The 25,607-nt window shown below is 29.5% G+C and overlaps 1 protein-coding gene across 1 annotated transcript in view; it reads right to left on the reverse strand.

The window, feature by feature from the left end:
- Window positions 1-25,196, reverse strand: part of LOC135964203 (zinc finger protein rotund-like) — an 81,247-nt gene extending 56,051 nt beyond the window's left edge. The window contains exon 1 of the mRNA XM_065516356.1: window positions 24,675-25,196. Within this exon, the coding sequence (XP_065372428.1) occupies window positions 24,675-25,088 (414 nt within the window). The 5' untranslated portion in view covers window positions 25,089-25,196. The remainder of the gene's footprint in view (window positions 1-24,674) is intronic.
- Between the last annotated feature and the right edge of the window lie 411 nt (window positions 25,197-25,607).

Here is a 25,607-nt window from a genome sequence, read left to right on the forward strand (position 1 = left end):
CACAAAATGTTAAAGTTATTAAAAATTCGCCAAGCCATTACCGTATCTCAGGCAACTAGAACAAGAAATGTAGAAACAAAATTAACATATTTTGATAAATATTAAAATAAAAGCTCATTTTTACTTAAAATATATCCATATTTACTTGTATATGAGTTTTTGTCTTCGAAGGATACCGTTAATCTATTCGCAGGTATGACCAAAAAAAAATACAATTTTTTAACGGCAGTTTCAAAACTCCATTTTCAAATTTTGTTAAACAAATTTCAGAATTTTTTTTTATCATCTCATTGGGATCAATTGAGAATATAATAGGGAATAAAATTATGAAAATATATCTTATAATTTTAAGTAAAACCTATTCAGAATATTATAGTTCAAATAATTCTAAATATACTCTGAAAGTTTTACTAAAATTGGAAAACGTTACCCCTTAAATCGTGAAGGTCAGATAACATAAAGGTGATAACATAGAAATTTGTACAAAAGTATGTTTGCCTAACTAATAACATTTTTATGAATGTAAATAACAGTGCTAGGTAAATTCTCTGCGAGTTGATAAGTTTTCCCTAATTTATTTGCCACGTAAAAAACATAAGGTAGAGATTTTGTCTATTTTTCAAAAATATATATAACTTTTGATAATTAAAACAAGTAAGAGTACTATATTCGGCCGTGCCGAATTTTAAATACCTTCCACCTAAATATGATGGTATAACAACTGAAATAATATAACAATTGTTAGTAAGACTAGTTTACGCAGATCTAATTCAGCAATTTATAATTGAAATTCCTATTAGAACGTATGAAATTTAACAATTTATATACTTAATAATAAGTTAATACGTTTGGATCAACATTTTTTTTTTTTAACCAAGTGAAGATTCTTCACTGAAGAAACAGATTATAAAAAAGGGTATACAAATATATTTAGACAAATTTCAAGATATTGGGTTGTGGGACTTATATTTTTGTACAATTTCATATAAACAACGCCATTAACAAGAGTGGACCTTATATGGGGCTATGACGAATTATGGACCAATATTTAAAAAAAAATTGTAGTACGATTCTTGGATACAAATTACTGATCGGTGTAAAATTTTGGTTCAGTACAGATTATTTGTGAAGGTTAATGTGTTTTCCGGAAGTGATTCTTATATGGAGGCTATGACCAATTATGGGCCTATCATCGTAACATTTGGTACATCGTTTTTTGTATATATTGAACAAATTTGTTTCGAATTTCAACCTGATAAATATATTCTTAATAAATTTATGAGGAGTTTAGTGATTTTCGGGAGTGGACCTTATATGGGAGCTATGGTTAAATATGGACCGATATTCACAGTAGTATGATTGCTGGATACAAATTACTGATCTGTGCGTAATTTTATTTTGATATCAATTTTTTTTAAATATTTATTAAGGTTAATATCATTTTCGGAAATGGGCCTTATAGGGAGCTATGACCAATTATCGGCCAATCTGTGTAAAATTTGGTACAGTAATTTCTATATATATGCTTATTATTTTTGTCGAATTTTAGCATGATAAAGCTATTTATAAGAGATTTATGAGTACTGAACTGATTTTAAGAAGTGGACCTTATATGGGAGCTATGGTCAAATATGGACCGATATTCACAAAATCCCATAGTATGATTTCTAAATATAAATTAGAGATTTGTATAAAATTTTGTTTTGATATTGATATTTTTCAGATATTTATGTAGGTTAATGTGTTTTTCGGAAGTGGTCCTTATATGGGAGCTATAACCAATTATTGGCCGATCTTCATAGAATTTGGTATAGCGATTTTGGTATGTATTCAGACTATTTATGATGAATTTAAACTTAATAGCGATATTAATAAGACAGTTGTGCTTATTAAAGTGATTTTCGGAATTGAACTATGGTCAAATATGGGCCGATAGGCAAAAAATTTGGTGTTGTGATTTTTTTAAGCACAAAACTTATTTTTCCTGAATTTTTTGTGGATACTGCAATTTGGTAGGCATTTACAGACCATAGAACTATATTTCGGGAAGAAATTTGTATGATATGATTTCGCTGATTTTCAATACCAAACTGCTTAGGAGAACAATAAACATTTTTCTTGCAAGTTTACCAATTTTGTTTGTCTATTTTGGACGTGAACGTGTTTTACACAGACAGACGGACAGGAAGACGGACATAGCTCAATCGACTTAGAATTTCATAAGGATCAATAATATATATACTTTGTTGTCTCAGATGAATATTTCTCAATGTTACACACGGAATGACAAACTTATTCACCACTTGTGTTGGTGGAGGGTATAAAAATCATGGAATACTTTTTTGAAAAATATAACAAAAATTGCTTTTTATTGAGTTTTTGCAAAGATACACATTTTTCATTTGAAATTAAATTTTTATTTATGAATATTTTTTTATAAAATTGTACAGTTATATAGATTTTGCCATTGAAAATAGAAAACTAAAACCAAATTTTGAAATTTGTAGTCAGGATTCCCACCATTCCTAAAAAAGTGTTGAAAAATACCAAAAATTAGATTTTTTAGTTTTTTGGCTATAATAACCATACCAAGGGCGGGGTTATCGGAACCCTTAACAAAACAATTAAAAACATATTTGGCCATCTAAAATGGGTTACTATATTTTTATATGGAGAAATCGATTTAAGAATTTTTGCTCTAAAGTTGAATTTTAGATATAGAACTAGGGGTTTTTTGGATGGACCTGGTCCCCTCGGTATCAAGAGTTAGCTTTTCAAAAAGTATAAATTCCTAATACACCTTTTAAGAAATTTTTTAGATAACTTAAAAAGAAAAAAAGTACTTTTTTTCCAAAAACTAGCGAAAAAGCATTTTTAAAATTTTTAAATTCAAATGCATATAACTTTGGATTCAGTCACGATTTTTAAATAATTCTTTTTTTATTAGACACATACATTTGTTATTAGTTATAAAAAAACTGGAGTAGGGTAGGTAAAAATGTTGAAAATTTAATTTTCAAATGCGAATATCTTCTAAGTTATAAGAGATAATTGATAGCTACAACGAGGTGCGTTCAAAACTTAAACTCGACAACACTTCTTCTTTGCGCATGTCAAATTTCATTCAAATCGGATTAAGAGTTAAGAAGTTACAGATTTATTTCCATATTTTTTTTTCTCATACCACTGTGTAATGTTTTAAAGCCAAATTTCCATACAAAATTTGATTTTAAAATATTGTTTATGAATACGGCCATTTGAATTTAATGTTGTTTTTATCTTTTCGAAATAAAAAGTGAAGAGATTATTTTCAAACGCGATTTTTTATGATTTCAATTTGATACATTGCGACTAGTCTCGATTGAAAATTATTGCGACTAACGGAGTTAGAGGGGGTAAAAATTTGACCATCCATGTTACTTGTTACTTATTGTTCTTAGAAAAATGTGTCCCAAGTAGTTTGATAGCTATTTCTTCCATATTTCGAAAAAAAAAATTAAATTTTTCTTTTCAAAATAAAAAACTTAGGTCTATTCTGTAGAGCTTGACCGACAATATAATACCCTACACTAAGTAACATTTTTCTTTTAAAAATTCAATATTTTATATTCCTGAGCAATTTTCGTAGTGGGCCTTATATGGGAGCTATGACCAATTATGTACCGATCACCATTATGTTATTTATTTATGTTGAATTTGATGTGTATACCAACATTTTTAAGAGATTTATGCACGTTAAAGTGTTTTTCGGAAGCGGGTCTTCTATGGGAGCTATGACTGATTATGGACCGATCATAATACAATTTTGTGATATGATTTTCTTATATATAACACTTATTTGGAGCAAAATTTGTGGAGATACATGTATAAATAAAACATTTATAAACGATAAAAATGGTGGTGTAGGGTACATATTTTACATTAAAATAGGAATTTTATTGTTTTAAAAAACTCATGAAAAATCGAAAACGGCAAAAATTGTTCACATTTATTGCTTTATCGCAAAGCCACATATAATAACAACAATATGAGATATTGATCATAAGAATCGATTGATTTTTTTTCCAATTTATTCATAATTATGTGAATTCGCTAATTTTCATAAAATTTTAGTTTTTTGCTTGATATACATAAAATTGAGTAGTTAGTGCTCTTCTTTCGATTGACTAAATATTGAAAACATTTTCCGTAAAAAATATATTTTTGCATAAATTTGGTATTATAACTCCGAAAGTAATGAGCCGATAAAAACGCAATATATGTATAAACGGATTAAAGGATATATAAATTTAAATTTTTCTAAGTTTACTTTAAAAATCCTCTAATTTTTTGGGGATTTTGTTGCCCAGTGTTATAATTTCCATGGGTTCAAATGTATGGTATTCCCATGGGTTCAAATGTTATGATAGTTTTCCTAAGTTAAATTACACAAATTTTGTATAGAGAATTTTATGTATAACAGTTTGTATTTTTACAAAATATTTTGGGTAAACATTTTTTAATGAAAATTAAAATATTGAATATTATTTTTAAACTGAAAAATTTCCAGCGCTGCTGTAAGAGGTAAGAATCTTAATCGAGTAATCGATTCTTAACTTAAAAAAGTTTTCCTCGGTTATTCGAATAATTATAGTTGACAACAGCTTTCACAACAACAAACTCTATATGTAGTAACAAAAAGATCAACAAAAGTAAGTTCAAAGGGTTAAAGAAAATATCACAATTTGTCATCCCTTATAAAAATGTGCGTATGTACTTAAATATTTAACAACAAAATTTTCTGCAAAAGCCCTTCTAAAAACAAATTGTTTATAGTCAGCCTGTGAACTTCAAAATAGTGTATTTTAGTGAAAAATGCTAGTAAGGACACAATCCTTTTTAACCACCATGCATTTTCTGCTCAAACAATAAATTTCTTCAGAAAAAAGCTTTGCTACATTAGAAAAAGCTTTTGCAAATAATTCTAAACAAAATTACACTCAAAATGAGTGCATTCTAAAAAACTAAAATATGTTCTCTTACACAAACTGAAATTCTCTTGCTAAATGCAAAAAGTTTTTAAGAGCAACAATAAATAGCTTTTTTGTTGTTGTTTTTTGGTGCCGAAAAAAATTTCATTTATTTCGTATAGTGGGCGTGTTTGTTGCGGAGTTTTTTTCGTATTTGAATTTGTTGTTGCTTTTACCGACTGTCTACCATTTTTTTGTACAATAATTTTATTTGTTGTTTTTTGTGCAATTTTACTGTCGAAAAAATACAAAAACATGTTTGGCTGTTGTTGTTGCTCGAATAACTGCTGCTATAATTTAAATTGTTATGATAACGCCCTTTTATTCTGTATGTTCTTATGAATGTATGAATGTGTTTTTATATGTGTCATTTTGATTCGTTAACGAATTAAAGATTCATTTTTTGTTTTAGTTTTTGGCTTGTTGTTTTTGTGTATGATTTGCTGTTTGTTGTTGTTATTGTTGGTTTCAATATGTATCATTATTTTTGAATTTGTCTTGTAATTTGTGCGTGTTTGTGTGTTTATTTGTTGCTTTGAATGTTGATTTAAAATTAATTTTAAATTATGTGTTGGTATGCCGGTCTTCAGACGACGGCTCGTCTGAACCAATTTAAATTGTTTTTTTTTTTTTGTTTTGTTTGTGATTAATAATTGTGATAAACAACAGTTATTGCGGCGTTTATTAAAAAAAAACAGCAAACACACATTGTCACTCACAGAATGCAGTTTATTGATTACAAAGCGAGTTGCATAATTTAGACGTCTGATTAGTTGGGAACAATTTATGGTTGTTTTTAATTGTGCCGATTATATTTTTAAATACGACTGAGAATTGTTAGGGATTTTTTGTTTAAATTATCTATTATTTTTGTAAGCTATTTTCTAATTAATAATTATGTAGTTGTAAAACTTCAAATCCATTATTTTTGTCAATAATGACACTTGATGGCATTATTTGCGGTACTAAATGCTGGAAAGAGTCTATAAAGGCAAATTTTGTGGGCATATCTGCTAGGGTGAATGCACCAGTTCTCCTAACGTCGCACAGTGGTATGAGAATAAAAAAAGATGGAAATAAATCTGTAACTTCTAAACCCTTATGCCGATTTGAATGAAATTTCACATGCGCAAAGAGGTAGTGTAGTCGAATTTAAGTTTTGAATTTGGACCTCATGAGCCCACCAGGAGCGGGACCAGGGGTTTCCAAAGTAGGACAACTCGGGTATGTTCAATTTTTAAAATGTTCCTATTTCTTCGTTTGTGTTACGATTTAAAAAAAATTGCACATTTAGAATCTCCTCGTCGATCACAACTCTCAGCGAGTTGTTTAGTTTTCCCTAATTTATTTGACACGTAAAAAACATAAGGTAGACATGTTATATATCAATGGATAGAGGGAGGATTTTGTCTACTTTTCAAAAAATTATATATATTTTGACAATTAAAAAATTCATGGAATACTTTTTTGAAAAATATGCCAAAAAATGCTTTTTATTGAATTTTGCATAGATACAAATTTTTCAAATTGAAATAAAATTTTTATTTATGAATATTTTTTAATAAAATTTAACAGTTATGTAGATTTTTCTATTCAAAATGGAAAAATAAAAACAAATTTTGAAATTTGTTATCAAGTATCCCGCAATTCCCAAAAAAATCTTGAAAAATCCCAAAAATGGGATTTTTTCGTTTTTTGGCTACAATATCCGTACCAGGGGCGGGGTTATCGGAGCCCTTTACAAAATAATTAAGAACTTATTGGGCCATCTAAAATAGGTTACTATATTTTGATATCGAATATGCGATTTGAGAATTTTTGCACTAAAGTTGAATTTTACATAAAAAATATGCATTTTTTGAATGGACCTGCTCCCGTCGGTATCAAAAATTATAAATGTTTTTTTCATTTAAAATATTTGGCGTAAAGTTAGCTTTTCAAAAAGTACAAATTCATTATACATCCTGTTAGAAATTTTTTAGATAACTTAAAAAGAATAAAAGTACTTTTTTCCCAAAAAAATTGCGAAAAATCGCCTTTTTTAATTTTTTTAAATTCAAATGAATATAACTTAGGACTCAGCCATGATTTTTAAACACTTCTTTCTTTATTTGATATATAGATCTATTGTTAATCCTATAAAAGAAAAATGGATAAAATTGGGGAATATTTGGAACCGCGGTCACCAAAAAACTGGAGTAGGGTGGGTAAAAATGTTGAAAATTAAATTTTCAAATGCGAATATCTCCTAAGCTATAAGAGATAATTGATAGCTAGGTTTTATGTAGCGCTTGACGAGGAAATTCTAAGTGTGCAATTTTTTTTAAATCGTAACACAAACGAAGCAATAGGATCATTTTAAAAATTGAACATACCCGAGGTGTCCTATTTTGGGAACCCCTGGTCCCGCTCCTGGTGGGCTCATGAGGTCCAAATTCAAAACTAATTTTCGAATTAAATTCGACTACACTACCTCTTTGTGCATGTGAAATTTCATTCAAAGCGGCGCAAGGGTTTAGAAGTTACAGATTTATTTCCCTCTTTTTTTATTCTCATACCACTGTGCGTCGGCATTTTATAACCCAATTGTCGGCACTGAATATAATACAATTTTTAAAGAATTCAAATTATTTTTTATTTAAAATGTCATCCATTTAAATAAATACATAATACCTCGGTTTGCGTAGCTAATTGGGACCCGAGAAACACGACGCAAACCGAAACGACGCATGTCGAAGCACGATTTTCCATACAATTGTATTGATTTTCATTTAATTGCTTCCGAGATTCATAAAAAAATAGATTTTTGATACAAACATTTTCATATTAACACAAATGACAATACCTCCCATAGCTTTTTCCGTACCTGAGATTTAAATTTTCCGATTTTTGAGAAATACTTATTTGTTAGTCATATTTGGGCGAATGAGACCAATTAAAAATATTATAGTCCAGATAATTTTAAATATATGTAGTCTGAAAGTTTTACTAAAATCGGGAAACGTTAACCCTTAAATCGTGAAGGTCAAAGTTCAAATTTTTCATTATTTGGAATTTCTCATGGAAAGATAACGAAATTTTATACATACATAAGAAAAATATAACATAAAGTCTAGAATTTACAAAAATAGCACAATCATGGAAATTAACCCTTAATAGCACATGGGGTTAAAATGACCCACAACTTTTAAAATCACGAAAAACACAATCAATATGAATGTTGCTAATTCTAACATATGTTTATGTATTTTACATAACGTGTTTCTACAATACATTGGACAATTCTAGTAGGGGTCGGCCAGTACCTTGAACTTTTTTTCGTTGGGAATGGACTTGAACAGTTAAAAGTCTGAAACGAAGTATCGTTATCATTAGTTGTTGATGCATTTGGAGATCAGCAGTGATTAGGTTTTAACGTTTCACTGTGATTTTCTGCTAATTGAATCATTTCATTATATCCATAGATTTTTTCGGTTCTAGCAACAGGTAGTCAGATAGCAAAGAAGTATTACGGTTGAAATAACCGAATAACCGAAAATTTGGTTATTAAGAATGAATCTAATTTAAAGTTTATGCTCTTAAAGGAATTATTAAGATGTCTAAATTTTAGAGATATTCAATGAATATTATTCATATTTAGAGATAGTAATAACTATAATAGTGGTTCAAATTTGTTTATCTATAATCAGATATGAAAAATGTCTCTAACTACGCATGTTTTATAGATTTAACATAGTCGAAATTCTTAAGTTTTTTAATTAAACAAAGAATTTATTAATTTTATACTGATTAAAGCAACGACTGTGACAATACCGATAAAACGCTACTATTAAATTAGAAACCCTATGCTGGGCCAACATTGTACAACCAAATATAGTTATTTTATACTTCCTTTAAAACCCTGGTTTTCATTTCATTCCCGGAAAAGAAAAAAGTCCGGGAAATTAGGAACCCTACTGTCACTATATCGTCACAATTAAAAATAACATAAATAATAAGCTTCCTTGTTTATTTTAGAGAGAACCGTCAAAACCCCATAAAAGTTTGGGCCCCATTCTTCTAATCCATACTGAATCTCAAAAGTTTAACGATCTCCTATAATCGGCAGTTCTTAAAATACTCAATTAAAACTGTGCCGACTATTAGGAAAACTCATTTTAAACTCATTTTCTTCAAATCTATTGTGAAGATAAATGAGTAATAAACAAATTTGCAGAATTTGAACTTAATATAAAAAATTACCAATTTTTACTATTGAAAATCAAAGAAATTTTTGTTTCTAATAGCACAGAAAAAAGAAATTCATAATTGGAATGAATTTTGTAATAAATATTATTAATCGAACTTGACTTTTTTTCCCAAACTTTTTTCATTCAGTTTAAGAACATGTTCATAAATATTATAAAATTGTTCATGATGGAAATTTTTGTTTTTTTTAAAATTTAATAATATTTTATAATAAATTGCATTATAATTGGATTATCTAATGAATTAATGTAAAAATATTTGTTTAGTAGCCATATATTGGCCAATATTTTAAGATGAATCAACAATATCTGAAACTTAAAAAATATCATTGAACATAATAAAATATCCATAAACATTAAGCATATCATCCCCTTAAAAAAATTTAATCAATTTCGCGCATATTTGCTCATTTTGTGGCTGAAAATCATAAAAATAAATAAAATATTTTCCAAGGAAAATTTCAAACATTTTTCAAAAACAAAAAAATATAAATGAAAATGAAATTATATTTTTCAAGCCTTCTAGATTTAATTTTAAAACATAAAATATGAAAAAATCTTAATATTTAAGAAATTATTTATAAATGTTATGAATTGAAATCAAATCATACTATTCAAGGCGTATTAACAAGGTGAGTGCATAAAATCAGCTGTTTCTTAATTCGCTGTGGTTTTATGTACACTATATGTCAAACTTTGTTTATGTTTACATTTGTTATTGTAAATAACATAGTAATATTTTAATTCGCCTTGATTTTGACATTTAACGTACATTTTAACAAAAACAAATTGCCTGTTGTTTTTGCATTGTTGTATTTGTTGCCGGGACGCACTCACCTTATTAATACGCCTTGATACTATTTATGTTGAAACTTTTTTCTGTGAGAGAGAGAAATGAGTGTATGTTAAATAAAAGTTAAATCATACTTTTGTAAAAAATTATCGTTATTTTTATTTATTTAGATTTTAACAAAAAAAAATGCCGACTACTGGTACATGCCGAATTTAGGAGCTTTTACCCTATGTAAAGTTTTTCCTTATATACTCTGATTGTATAAATAATATTAAATTCTTTTATAATAAAAAGGGATTTCTTATAATTGTCAGCTTTTATGTCGTCAATATCATTTTTGTTCAATAGGTAGATCATCTTAAATTTTTGTTAGCCTTTTTATAGGCGGGTAAATTCGGTAAAATTTTATCAGCTAAACTAATACGTCTTTATCTACTTAAGAAATAAGCAGACAAGTGTTTGGTACTTTTTTTGAAATTCGGACCCTGTAGGGAAGAAAGCGTGAAGAAACAATGTTTTGGCATGTGTATATAAATTTGGAAGTTTTTGGACATTCGTTCCCTTTAGGGGTAAAGGGTAATTAAATAATATCAAAAAAATAACCTAAATTTGTAAATGACAGCAGCTGTTTTACTTATGCAAATACTGGTTATTTAGTTTATGAGAAATCCGGGTAAACTGTTTGGTACTTTTTTAAAACATAATTTTTCTTAAGCACATGAAAACTGGTTTGTGTCGTTTGACATATATCTTTGCCATAATGAATTTAGCCAAAATGGAGAAGTACTTAGAAATTTCAAATTTGACCGGTATTCAAGAGGGAAATGAAAAATTGGTACATTTTCTTCTAATGATACTTTTTTTATATATTAATTTATTTAACTTCTATACATAATAGTTGGTTGATATGATCCTGAATAAAGGCAGGATCGAGTATAGGGGTCTTACTGATATTATGGTACCAACAAAAGGAGAACTAATGGTACTTTTCATCAATATTCTGTAATATTGAACTAGAATTTATATTGCAGGATTTTCAAAACATACGCGGGACATAGCAAATATATGTATAAATAAATCCATATCAATTAAATTAAAGAAATTTCCTGAATGAAGGAAACTACTAGAAATAGAAATTAAAATTTTTAATTGTGAATATTTGCAATGCACCGATTATAACCATAGTTTTCTTCCTTGTTCCAAAATAATCACATATATAGAATCAAATAAAACATCATGCATCATATCGAATATATTGGAAGAATCAATTTACGGACAACTTATCCTTACAGGAGTGAAAAGGAACATACAGTCAGAGAATAAAGTGTAAATACAATCTCAAATATTGATTGTTTAAAGAAAATTAACGTTTAAGGAAAACTTAAAGTATACAGTTTTATTTAGTTTCATAAATAACAAAATACAATAACAAAAAATATAGACTTAACAAACATAATGGTAATTCTTAAAAATACGATAAAATTCACTCGGCAAAAGTTTAAATATTTTTGAGGTGTATTTAAACTTTAGTCTCTGACTGTATACATAAATTGCTACAAGTAGTTGGATCACATATACTCTCAGGTCTCGTTTTATGCGGTTTTTAAACTAACGATTTTTTTTGGGAATTTTAACAGATTTTAAAATTTTAGATGTTTTTTTTAAATTCTAATGATGAAAATGATATTTTACAATATGATGACAATATGATTATATCATCTAGTGATGAAAGTGGCGTTGAACCAATTCCTAAACGATGCCGACAATTATTCAGTCATTCAGATTGATCATACATATTTACAGAATTTCCTTAAAACATGTTTTAGCTTAATTTTTGGATCATATTCTGTTTTTTCTGTGATTAATTAATTAATTATAATTTTTGGTTATTTTTTTTAAATGGTTTTTGTTATTACTGTTTAAGTAAATGAAATAAATATAGTTTTGTTGATTTTTTTATGTTATTTTGCTTTGGTTTTTTAATTAAAATTTAAATTTATGCGGTTTTTCAGAATTTTGGAACGAATCATTAGTTTTTATATGAAGCTAGAGTATCGTTTTATGCGAGTGTATTTATATAACATATAGATTTTCAATATAAATGCAGTAATTTTTTCAATTTAGTAATTACACTGCCCAACAGCATTTTTGGAACATATAATTCTGAAAGGGCATGTTGGTGACCACCACTGAAATCTTCCGGCAAACATTTTCGTAGAATATTTTAATACTCAAATGTCCCTTTTGAAAGGACTTTTTTGATTTTCTATAAAAAAACATCAAATTGACCAGTAAAGTGAGGAGCTAGAGGGTTAAAATCTTCCACAAAAATTATCCCCATAGAATTCCATAATATAACCTTGACAATAAGAATTCTCTTAGACATTAACTTATAACTTTTTTTCAGTTAGTACAGGTAAACCTCCATTTACGCGATACTTTATTTACGCGAATTCGATATAACGCGAACTGAAATTAGCAACCATTTTTTCAAATACGCGACTTTTTTTACACTATTTTTATATAACGCGGCAACAGATTTCTTTTTTGAAAACTTCGTTAATTTTTATGAATTTTTTGTTATGTTTTGATCTCTTTTATGTATTAGAATATTTTGTTTTTTTAATTGACATTTTTTCCTTAATTTTTGATAAGAAATAATTTTTTTGTTGAGTTTTTTTACGCGATTTTTAGGTCCCAATTTCATTTTTGGTATGTGACTGATGTATTGTTTTACGCGAAATAAAGAATTATTTTCCCCACAAAAGCATTTCGTTCTAAATTAGAACCTCGTTTTACGCGAATTTGATTTACATGCTATTTTTTTGGTCCCAACAAACCGCGTAAATGGTGGCCTACCTGTATAATGCTCCCTTCGATCAAAAAATTAAAATTTTGACATACTATTTTAATGACTAAAACCCGGAATTTAATGACTAAAAGCGGGACAATCCCGGGAAATCGGGACATTTGGTAACGATTTTGGAAAAAAATTTCGTAAAATTGAGTACTGTAATCACTTGATTTACGTCGCCTCGATATACAAACGTTTTTTCAGTTTGCGTCGCCAAATGTTTCATGGCTTCTAATTTGATTTGCGTCGGCAATCGATTTTTGTCGCCTCAGTTGCTTGTGTTTTATAAGCAAAATGCGGCGAATCACAGTTTTTTAGTTGAGTAGAAACACACTACACAGGTCATATGATTTTGGTGCAGATAAAAATAAAACTGGGGACTAATTACCGCAGTCAGAATTCAGAATTTCCATACAAAATTTGTTTTATAAACCTGTAATTAATTTAAAAATTGATTATGAATAAGGCATTTAAGTTATTTGAGTTTTTGAGTACCGACCAACATTTAATCGCATATTTTTGGAAAATTTCAGAACGAATTCAGAATTTTATTGAAATGTTTATTGTATTTTAATCATACTCAATTTTATTTAAAATTTTTTCCATTTATATTTTAATAAATTTGGTATTCCAACATTTTGCATAATGTAAAACAAATTTTCAAAAACCTTTTATAATTTTTTATAAATATTTGTGATAAATGTAAAACAATTAGCTACATCTTTGTCCAAATTTCGGAATTTTTCATACCTAATTACTTGTTTTTCAGGACTAGGCATATTGAAATATTACAAAAAAAACTTCTTACGTGTTACAGAATGATATTAAAAAATGTTTAGACATAAATTACTGATGATACATATTTGCGAAAAACAAAATAAAGTCAAGGTAAAAAGCAATAGTATTTTTAAATCCAACAAAAATTATTTCAAAATTCGCAATGCGGCTTGGTTTATAAATAAAATATATTTAAGCTTCTCTCCGGAATAAAAGTATGGAAATATGTACGTAATTATCGTTGTAATGAGATATAAATGTAAAAATTTGATTAAAAAATGTTAAAGTTATTACAAATTCGCCAGACCATTAACGTGTTTCAGGCCACTTGAACAAAAAATTTAGGAAAAAAATTAAGATATTTCGAGAAAAATTAAAATAAAAGCTCTTTTTTACTTAAAATATGTCCATATTTACTTGTATATGAGTTTTTGTCTTCGTAGGATACCGTTAACCTATTCGCAGGTATGGCCAAAAAAAATAATTTTTTTAACGGCTGTTTCAAAATTCCTTTTTCAAATTTTTAAAAATTTTGTTAAACAAATTTCAGATTTTTTCGATCATCACATTGGGGTTTATTGAGATAAAAATAGGGAATAAAAATATGAAAAAATTATGTCAATACCTCTTACAAGAAAAACTAATTTTTTGTCCATATTTAGGCGAATGAGTCCAATTTCCTTACTGTTATAAATTTTAAGTATTCATGAATACAAATAAGTTCCATACAGACAGAAATCGCGAGACCTAATTTTATGGTGATCGGTCTATAACTGCTCATAGCTACCATACTACGCTCACTTCCGAAAATCACTTTAACGAGCAGAAATTTCTTAAAATCTGCTGTACCGAATCTTATATACAGTTTACCAAAGATAAATATTAAAAAATATTTGTTGAAAAAAAAATTTGTTGGTGAAACAAATGATGGTGAAACAAAAATTTCTCCAAAAAAGGGGAAAAAGCTCGAGGTAGTCGCGGTTTGCTTATATCTCAGTCATTTGTAGGCCGATTTTAAATAGCAACTTAAGCTATTTAAAGCTATTTGGGGCCTTCGTAAATTTGATTTCAACAGACAGGCGTACATGGCTATATCGATTCCGCTATAACGATTCTCAATATATGTACATTAGGGTGGCCCCAAAATTTAAGTTGCGGATGTTCCCACCTAAAATGAAAATTTGATTCATTCTAAGACTACGTTTTGAATTTTTTTCGTCCTGGGGTCAATATTTGGCGAGCTGGATCGAAGGATAAAAAGGTCCTTTTTTGAGGTTTTTTACATTTTTTCCATATTTCTTCCAAAGGAAGTATATGTAAATTTGGTATCATATGAAAGGTCTTTGAGAGACGCATTCAATTGGTTAAAAGAAATTAAAAAAAAAAAAATTTTAATTAAAAAATTTTAAAAATTTTCGACAAAATTTTAGTTTTTTTTAATTTTTTCATAGAATTTATTCAAATACATAGATGAAATTTCTTGATCATAAACATCATGTAATTTCACCGAAATGGTTTTTCTCGTTTTTTAAAATTCAGTCCAGTTCAATGTTTATTCAAATTTGTTTAAACCCAATTTCATCCCTATCTGTTAAGCAGTTTTTCACATGTTACTTAAAATTAACAACAACATTCCAAAGGAATAATATTAAAATAATCATTATAGCGCGATGTATAGTAAATGTTTTAGCTTAAATTTAAATATTCGTAGTGCAACAAAAGAAAAGTATAAGAATTTATACATCGATGGAAAGCTTATAAAATTTGAGTTATTTTGATGCCCATACATATACTATGAATTGAGTACAGAGATTGTCAGATAGGGATGAAATTAGGTTTAAACAAATTTGAATAAACATTGAACTGGATTGAATTTTAAAAAACGAGAAAAACCATTTCGGTGAAATTACATGATGTTTATGATCAAGAAATTTCATCTATGTATTTGAATAAATTCTATGAAAAAATTAAAAAAAACTAAAATTTTGTCGAAAATTTTTAAAATTTTTTAATTAAAATTTTTTTTTTTTAAATTTCTTTTAACTAATTCAATGCGTCTCTCAAAGACCTTTCATATGATACCAAATTTGCATATACTTCATTTGGAAGAAATATGGAAAAAATGTAAAAAACCTCAAAAAAGGACCTTTTTATCCTTTGATCCAGCTCGCCAAATATTGACCCCAGGATGAAAAAATTTCAAAACGTAGTCTTAGAATGAATCAAATTTTCATTTTAGGCGGGAACATCGATACCTTATTTTTTCTCCATACAAACGGGGCCACCCTAATGTACATATGTACTTTATGGGTTCGCAAATGAAAAATGTAGACATTACCAACGGAATGAAAAACGTATATAATACCTTTCCACTCATGTTGAAGGGTAACCAATAGGGATGCCAAACGGGACTGGGTCTTCAGATTTTTCGGGATCCCGGAATTTTAGTTAAAAGTCAAAAAAAGTCATCCATGCAAAATACAATACAAGAGCTTCTGAGAGCACAGAACCAAATGATTCAAATTCTATTAACAAGAAAATGAATTTTTTGAAGATATGTTTCTGGAATGCAAATGGTTTAAACCAGCACAAATCGGAAATTTCCCATTTTATGTTAAATAAAAGCATCGATGTGATGTTAATTTCGGAGACACATCTTACAAATAGATATAACTTTAATATATCAGGATACTCATTTTATTACACAAACCATCCGGATGGTAAGGCACATGGAGGTACCGGTATCATAATTAGAAACCGATTGAGACACTACGCCCTAGATGCGTTTTCAAAGGATTATAAGCAAGCAACATCGATTCGCCTTGAATACCCAGCTGGAGACTTAACTCTGAGCTCTATATATTGCCCACCACGTTTTTCGATGACCAAGGAGAAATTTGAAGAATTCTTTATAACACTAGGAGATCGGTTTCTGGCTTGTGGAGACTACAATGCCAAACATACATATTGGGGTTCCCGATTGGTAAATCCCAGAGGTAGACAGCTGTATAAAGCTCTAGTTGATCGCAAAAATTGCTTAGATTTTGTGTCTCCTGGACACCCAACTTATTGGCCAACTGATCCTAGAAAAATTCCTGATCTAATAGACTTCGCCATATGCAGAAATATTATTCGGAATGCAATATCCACAGAAATATCCTATGATCTATCTTCTGACCACTCTCCTGTAATTATTAATTATTGTGAGAGACCAAACATCCCAAGATTTCCTAAGGACTCTTTGTATTTTAAGACAAATTGGCTAAAATATAGGAAATATATCAGCAGTCATATCCACACAAATCCTAATTTACAGTGTGAGGAAGACATAGATAGGACCGTCAATGACTTCACGTCATTGATCGTTTCGGCTCTGGAACACTCTAGGTGCCAGATCCCTCCAAAAACTAATACGCCTATTTCAAGTTCGGATATTGAAAGACTTCTTCTCGAAAAGAGAAGACTCAGAAGAGAATGGCAACATAATAGATCACCTGCTGCAAAGCAGAGGTTGTCCGTAGCAGTACGAAAACTGAAAAGAGCCCTTCATTTAGAAGAGGATCGCATAAACGAAAAATATATTAAAAGTTTGACGAGTACAAAATACACAAATTTCTCTCTTTGGAAGGCAACGAGGAACATTAAGCCACCGGTAGAGGCACAAAGCGCTTTAATAAAAGCTGACGGAACCTGGGCACGAAGTGCTATAGAAAAAGCCTCAGTATTTGCTGAACATTTAAGTGAAGTATTTCAACCCAACTCCGCGGCAAATGAGTTTGAACTAGAAGAACTGCCAGCTTCAACAATGGCTAATGCAGCCCAATTCGATATTAGTCCTGAGGATGTTAATAGAGTAATTAAAAATAAATTAGACTTGAAAAAATCACCGGGATATGATTTAATAACGCCATCAATGATTAAGAACCTACCAAATGTGGCAATAATTGTGCTATCTATATTGTTTAATGCGATCTTGAAACTAGGAATTTATCCAAAAAATTGGAAAATTTCTCAAATAATAATGATACCTAAACCGGGTAAAGATTTAACCCTGCCATCTTCTTATAGACCTATTAGCCTACTCCCTTGTTTGTCGAAGCTATTCGAGAAAATATTCCAGGAAAAGATAATACCTTTTTTGAACGATGGAAACATTATCCCAGTACACCAATTTGGTTTCCTTGAGCATCATGGCACCATTGAACAGGTCAATCGTTTAATCTTTTGAATTAAAGAAATATTGTTCTGCCGTCTTTTTAGACGTTGCCCAGGCTTTTGACAAGGTATGGCATAAGGGTCTAGTACATAAAATCAAATGTTTACTACCACTATGTACTCATAAATTGCTGGAGTCTTATTTATCGAATAGACTTTTCAGAGTTAAGTACAATGATTATGTGACGAGAGAATACAAGATTGGAGCTGGCGTTCCATAGGGAAGTGTACTAGGACCTACGCTATATTTAATTTACACCTCCGACCTCCCTACGTGCGATAAACTAACAATTTCAACATTTGCTGATGATACCGCCATTATTAGCTCAGACGAAAACCCACTCATGGCATCTAGTCAACTACAGAAAAACTGGCGAATAAAGGTAAATGAGCTGAAAAGTAAACATGTTACGTTCGCTCTAAGGAGAGGAAATTGCCCACCTGTCACACTCAACAACGTTAATATACCGCAGTCTGATTATGTCACCTACCTTGGTATTCATCTAGATAGACGGCTTACTTGGCGCCGACACATAGAAACCAAGAGACTTCACATGAAGTTAAAAGCCTCTAGCTTTCATTGGTTAATCAGTGACCAATCAAAATTAAGCCTTGAATATAAAGTCATCCTGTATAAGACCGTTTTAAAACCAATTTGGACATATGGAATTCAATTATGGGGAATGGCTGGCAACACCAGTATTGATCTTATACAGAGGGCCCAATCTAAAATTCTTAGGACCATGACGGGAGCACCATGGTACATACGAAATGAAAACATCCACAGAGACTTAGAAGTGACATTGGTAAAGGAAGAGTTCAAGAAAGTCCGTGAGAAATATATTGTGAAGCTGCGAAACCATCCCAATACGCTTGCAAGACAACTTGTGCAGACCCAAACCCGATCCAGGCTCCGTAGAGCAGATCTACCACCCCGCTAAGATGAGTGACAGTTTACCATAATGGCTCTCTTGCTGAAGAGCAAATAGTTTTAATTTTAGTTATAAGATTTAAATACTTATTGTAAGGTCAAAATAGACAGATTCAATAAATCAATAAAGCGTTAAAAAAAAAAGTCAGAAAACATCAAATTCAACAATAAAAACTATTTATTTTGTTAATATATTTAAGTAAAACCAGTAAGAAAGTATACTAAGTAAAAGAGTAAAAACATTTTTCTTTTAAAATTTTAATAATTTGTATTTTTGAGTGATTTTCGGAAGTGGGCCTTATATGGGGGCTATGACCAATTATGGACCGATCAGCATGAAATTAGGTCGTGTGATTTATGTCTATATGAAAGTTTACTATGTTGAATTTTGTGAGTATACCAACATTTTTAAGCGCTTTATGTACGTTAAAGTGATTTTCGGAAGCGGGTCTATATGGGAGCTATGACTAATTATGGACCGATCGTAACAAAATTTGGTGACATGAATTTTGTATATATAAAACTTATTTGGAGCTGAATTTGTGGAGATACATTTATAAATTAAACATTTATGACCGATAAAGTCCAATTTCGGAATGACATTTGTATGGGGGCTAGGTGAAATAATAGACCGATTTCAGTCAGTTTCAATAGTCTTGGTCATTGGGCCGAAAAAATAATATCTACCAATATCTACCAATTTGATCGACATATCTTCAAAATTGCGACCTGTACTATGCGCACAAGATTTACATGGACAGCCGACCAGACGGACGGACAGACATCGTTTAATCGACTCAGAAAGTGATTCTAAGTCGATCGGTATACTTTAAGGTGGGTAATAATATTTTTGGGCGTTACAAACATCTGCACAAACGCATTATACCCTCCCCACTATGGTGGTGCAGAGTATAAATATAACAAATCAAAAACTAATGCATTGAATTAAAATAAATTTGACACAAGAGATATTTCATATTTATACCCGTATCTCTGAACTATATAACAGTGAGAAATCCATAACTAAACTAAAAATTTTATATATTTTGTATTGAGTACGTATGATATGTTCATAGTAAAACGATTTTTAGGAAAGCGTACTATGAGACCAATCGTTTAAAAATTGGTAAGGCAGTTTAAGGGTTACTTACAATTGAAACTGCACAATTTTTGACAAAAATGTTTGTTTCCTCCCTATATTAATATTTAAAATAAAATATAAAAGTATTGTTTTATTTTATAACAAAAAATTTCTGTGTCTGTTTAAAACACGATAGAGCCCAAACAAAAGGAGCCAGCTGGCTAAAATTATCCACAAATACTGTCTGTTGATGAGGTTTGTTTGATATTGAAAATGGTCCATGATTTCCCATAGCCCAATACAATTGTAACTCGGAATACTGTTTGAGCAGTCATAAGTATGTTGATTATGCGCAATCGTGATAAAATTTTGCAAAAATTACTTCTAAGTACTCTGAAATTATAGTATGTATGGCGGATTTCGGGCTATATTTGTCCCTTCAGAAAATGACTTAAACATTCATAATTGTCTTATAATAATACATTTCGATATAAGTTATATTCGGTTGTGCCGAATCTAACACTCTAATAATATATTGATATTATTTAATGTACACAGAGAAAAAATATAATTGGGCATGGTTACTGTAACCATTTATATAGTGTTACAAGTTTTTTAACTATATTATAGTCACAGTAACCATTTACATGATTGTGGTAACCATGGTAACCATATGGTTAACTTACGAATCACATGATTGTCTCAACCATATATATGGTTACAGTAAACATATATGTATATGTTTGTGACAACCATTTATATGATGAAGGACTTATCATATTATGGTGCTCTCGGCTTAAGGCTTATCATAATCTGAGAACAACTGTAACCATATATATGGTTGAGGCAATCATGTGAATCGTAAGTTAACCATATTATGGTTACCACAATCATGTAAATGGTTACTGTGACTATAATATAGTTAAAAAACTTAAAACACTATATAAATGGTTACAGTAACCATCCCAATTATATTTTTTCTCTGCGTGTATGAAAAACATCGTTCATAGTCAACGCAAATTTATTAATAAACTTGTGTATAATTCTGTCACGGCAAGGGAGACCTGTTGCTCCCTGATAAAAACAAAAAAATCTGTCTCCGTTTGCATTTTAAGCGAGATTAGTGTATTTTGAGAGCCAAAGCCAAGTCAAAAATCGTCCTAAAATATAAAAAATCTTGCATTAATCCCGAATCGGGATTGGCATCCCTAGTAAACAAATTGTAACTTTAAATATTGATATTTAGACTAATTTGATTGATTAAAGATTCGGCAAAATATCAACATTTTAATGGTTTTTTTGTATGAAGTGTTGGTGTTAAATATTGTATAAAAAAATAAATAGTAGGAATCTCGTCACAAAAAAAAGTTTAGTTTGGTTGTTTAGTTAATTGCACATTTTTTAAGATTTTTAAAAACAATCATAAAATGGAAAGCGGAGAACAATTCCAAAAGTTCATATGAAAATTGCAGTTGCATTTTTTAAATGATCTGTTTAAAAAAAGCATTTAAAAAATGCAACTGCAATTTTCAGATGTACTTTTCGAATTGTTCTCCGTTTTCCATTTTATGATTGTTTTTAAAAATCTTAAAAAATGTGCAATTAACTAAACAACCAAACTTAATCAAAAACTGTGATACGTCACCAAAAAGATTAAACTGAATGGTTAGTCAATATTATTATTTTTTGAGATTATTTAAAAAAAGTAAAAATCTTATGTTCCAAAAATGCATCTCAAAATTGCATTTTCATTATTGGTATTTGCTTTGAAGAATACTTAATAGCAGAGGTCAATATTTAAACAAATTAAAATAGAAATAACCAAATGACTCTAAAGAGTAACTCTCCACCGATATGATAAAAATCGGAAGACCCAAAGTCAATTTGTTTCTGATGTCTTTTGAAATGCATCATATTAGAGTTATTTTGACTACTCAATATTATGCTCAATACATTTTGTGGTTACTCCATACTTTTCAAAGCTGTATTTCAAATTTCAAAATTCTTATTCATGAACACATTTTTCACTAAAATACTTTCGAATTGCTTCCTCATTGTACTGAAAAATACAATAGTTTTTTTTTTTTAATATCGGCAAATATTTACTAATTAAATATTAACCCTACACACCTAACTTCTATCGAAATTACGAACACGGGACAAAATATTTGCACGTGCACCTATCGCCGCAAAATTGCTTGCCAACTTAGGTTTTTCTGATCTCTTGGGGAGGCAACCAAATCCGGAGCGTAAGCACATAATTTCTGGAGATATTACAAATTTGGAGTATAACAAATATATTTGTAACAAAATAGGTATATGGTTTTATTTACAAAGAAAGTACTTGCAAAAGGTACGTATGTATTAAAAGTAAAAACAATATATACAAAGGGTGGGCCATTTAAAATTTTAAATTTGAATTGGCTATAAAACAAATGTTGAACTTTGGTATTTAAGAATGGAACAGAATATCATGCATATGACTACCACGACTGGCTCAGCAGTACCTCTGATCTGATCAACACAATTTTTCAATACATTTTCGATTGTTTCAGCTTGAATCTCTTCAACAGCAGTCATATGAATGATATTGTGTTCCATTCTTAAATGCCAAAGTTCGAATTCAAATCAGCAGCAATTTAATTTTCTTCAAACTGTTAATTTGAAAAGATAACATAAAAATGATTTTTTCTTTTTTAATTTGTTTAACTTTTCAGAGTGGCCCCGAATTGTAGTGTGCCCTAGAGCCCGGCATACACAATGATCACGATTTCTATTTTTGTAAAAGGGTTTAAGGTGGGGAACTGAATCAATATTCAGTCTTTGTTAACGGATATGCATGTCTACTATTTTCATTTGTTTAGTTTTAAATTAAAAAAGCTCAAAGCGAAATCCGATTAATTTTGAATGATTTTAAAACTATGGGGGCGAATTACCGCATTATAATAAAATTTGGGATATAAGGGGGACCATACGCCATAGCGGCACATCTGCCAACACTGATTAAATTGAGCAATTACATTACCAATTTTTATTTTCGTTTATCGATCATATACCATCCCCCAAAGTTTGATAGTTTAATTTTACATATGATCAGAGACAGAGGTGATTAATTGTTTTTCCCGAAAATATTTTAGTGTAAGTATTTTTTGTGTTAACTTTTATTTGTTATTCAAAAAATATAGCACACAAAAAGACAAAATACCTGTTTTGATAACTTATTTGGAAATGTAAAAAAATATATATTAAAGCACAGAACTTCTCCTGGGGCTCATTCAACAGACGCATGGTGGGGTGGTTTCAAAATACAATGTAAAGTAAAGTGTTGAACAAATTAAAAAAAAATCATTTAATGATTTCCACAATGCATATCCTTGATTTTTTTATATGGGCAATTCCAAGACTGAAAAAACAAAAACCCTTGAAACATTTTTTCAAGGTGATTTGAATACGAGAAAACACTATAATGTTACTATGTGAAAGTATTTAGAGCTTATTATAACATTTTAAGGGAAAAAGTAATAGTTTAAACTGACTATATTTAATATAATTGCTATGTTTTAGATAAAATTACGGCGAATTTGACTCTGATTGTTTTTTTGCTATTATCAAATTGTTTATTGAAACCGCATGTACCTCAAAATTACTTCCGTTTTATGTCACGTTCGATATATCCTTACTTCGCTCGATATTTTGGGCAACAAAGTTTCGAAAGAACTTATTATTTTTTTAAAATATAGTACCCTCTGAATGGAATATAAAGACCATATTATTTTTCGGATACAATTATGTTTGCAAAATCTATTCTATTCTATAGGCGTACAAATGTCACGTACGATGACATGGAATTGCCCATATATTATTTTTGTTTCATTGAATGTGTTATTAAAATGAATGACCTTACTGTTTTTTGGTTTAATTAATAAATGTTTGTTTTATATTACTTCTGACAATTCTGCCTCATCCCATTGGCGTATCCCCATGGACGAACTAATACAAAACTAAAGCCTACATATTGTCAAAAGGAGGTCCCTTCGACTCTACTTGATTGTTCGCACGCAATGAACTACCACGTAAACCAAAGCCTACATATATAAATATTTGAAACAAGAACAAAATAAATAATATCTTTTAAGAATGGTGATAGGTCCCCTTTCTACCCTAATATAGTTTTAGTTCGACATCGAATGCCATAATATCAATTAAGGTATTTATAGACGGCAATACTGAGTATTAATATTTGTCAAAAACTCAAGTATCATAATACAATTTCATCGTCTAAACAAAATTTGTATTAGATTTTCAAAAAATACAAATGATTTTTTGGATTTACGGTCGGTATTGAAAATTTGTTTAAAACAATTCAAAAACTTTTTATTTTCATATGTATCGGGTATGTATTTATAAAAACAAATAAGGCAAATAAAAAGTAAAAATAAGTAAGAAGGTAACGGTATCGGTACTTAGGATTATATCGGTAAAGGTATTTTAGCGGTAACAATATTTGAAAGATAAAGATAATTCCATCCTGAATTAGAATCACAAAAATTAAAAATAAATTGAAAGGTGCTTTTTATTCTATTTAAAATTTTGTAGATTTCAATAAACTCAATTATTGAATTCAAACATTTGTATCTAAAAGAATATCGGTAGCGATATTTTAGTGGTAACGGTAATTGAATATATTCGGTAACGGAAACTGAATAATTCATTCATAATTAAATTTCCTAATCCTAATAGTACATTAAATAGATTTTTAAAACTCACCTTAAATGTGGTACTATCTACAATGGAACAATCCAATCCATTGAGAGTATAATCCTCAACACCATCCAATGATGATTGTGCTGGATGTTGCGATTGCTGCTGATGTTGATGATGGTGATCACTATAACTATGTTCGATTTTAATGGTTGGACTTAAAACGGTTAAATTATTGGACGATTGTACACCAGTAGCGGTAAAAGAACCCTCTACCAAAGTCGGGGCACTCGGAGCACTGGGTGCTGTGGAATTGGTTAAAGCTGCTGCAGCAGCTGCTGATACTACCGACGATGAGGAAGAGGCGTCGTGATAGGGCGCAACAACAAAAGAGGGATATGAACGAAACTGATGATACTCGCTATGAGAGTGTGGATGTGCCAATTGTGGTCCTTTATACCAAGTACCATGCATAATCATTTAAAAATTATGCAAATGGTTTGGTCAATGTGTATTATAAGAATTGTTTGGTTTAATTAAGAACTTTTATTTTTATCTTGATATTGAATTTAAATAAACACTTTTATCTTATATATGACTTTTCTATTTTTAAATTGTAATTTTTTTATGACAATTATTTTATTTATTTCATTCACAATTTCACTTTTATTATTTTCTTTTATTTTATTTGAATTTTAACTTTTTTTAAGGTATAAATTACTGAAATTATTTTTTGCTGCTTTCAAAATCACTCATTTATAAAAACACCTTGACTTTATCATTAATTTTTTTTATTTCTTCGATTCTACTTTAAACCGTAATTGAAACTGCTACAAAACAAAACATTTTTTACGAAAATTTCGCGTTTTTCTGTAAAATTGTTGTAATTATGACCGGCTTTTTACGTTTTTTTTTTTTTTGTTTTAAATATTTTTGGTCATTAAATTATTGACATTCAATGTTACGATGTGTTTTACATTTAAACAGAAGAAACCTGAT

The sequence above is a fragment of the Calliphora vicina genome, chromosome 1 (assembly GCF_958450345.1).
Source record: "Calliphora vicina chromosome 1, idCalVici1.1, whole genome shotgun sequence".
In the NCBI taxonomy this organism is placed as follows: Eukaryota; Metazoa; Arthropoda; class Insecta; order Diptera; family Calliphoridae; genus Calliphora; species Calliphora vicina.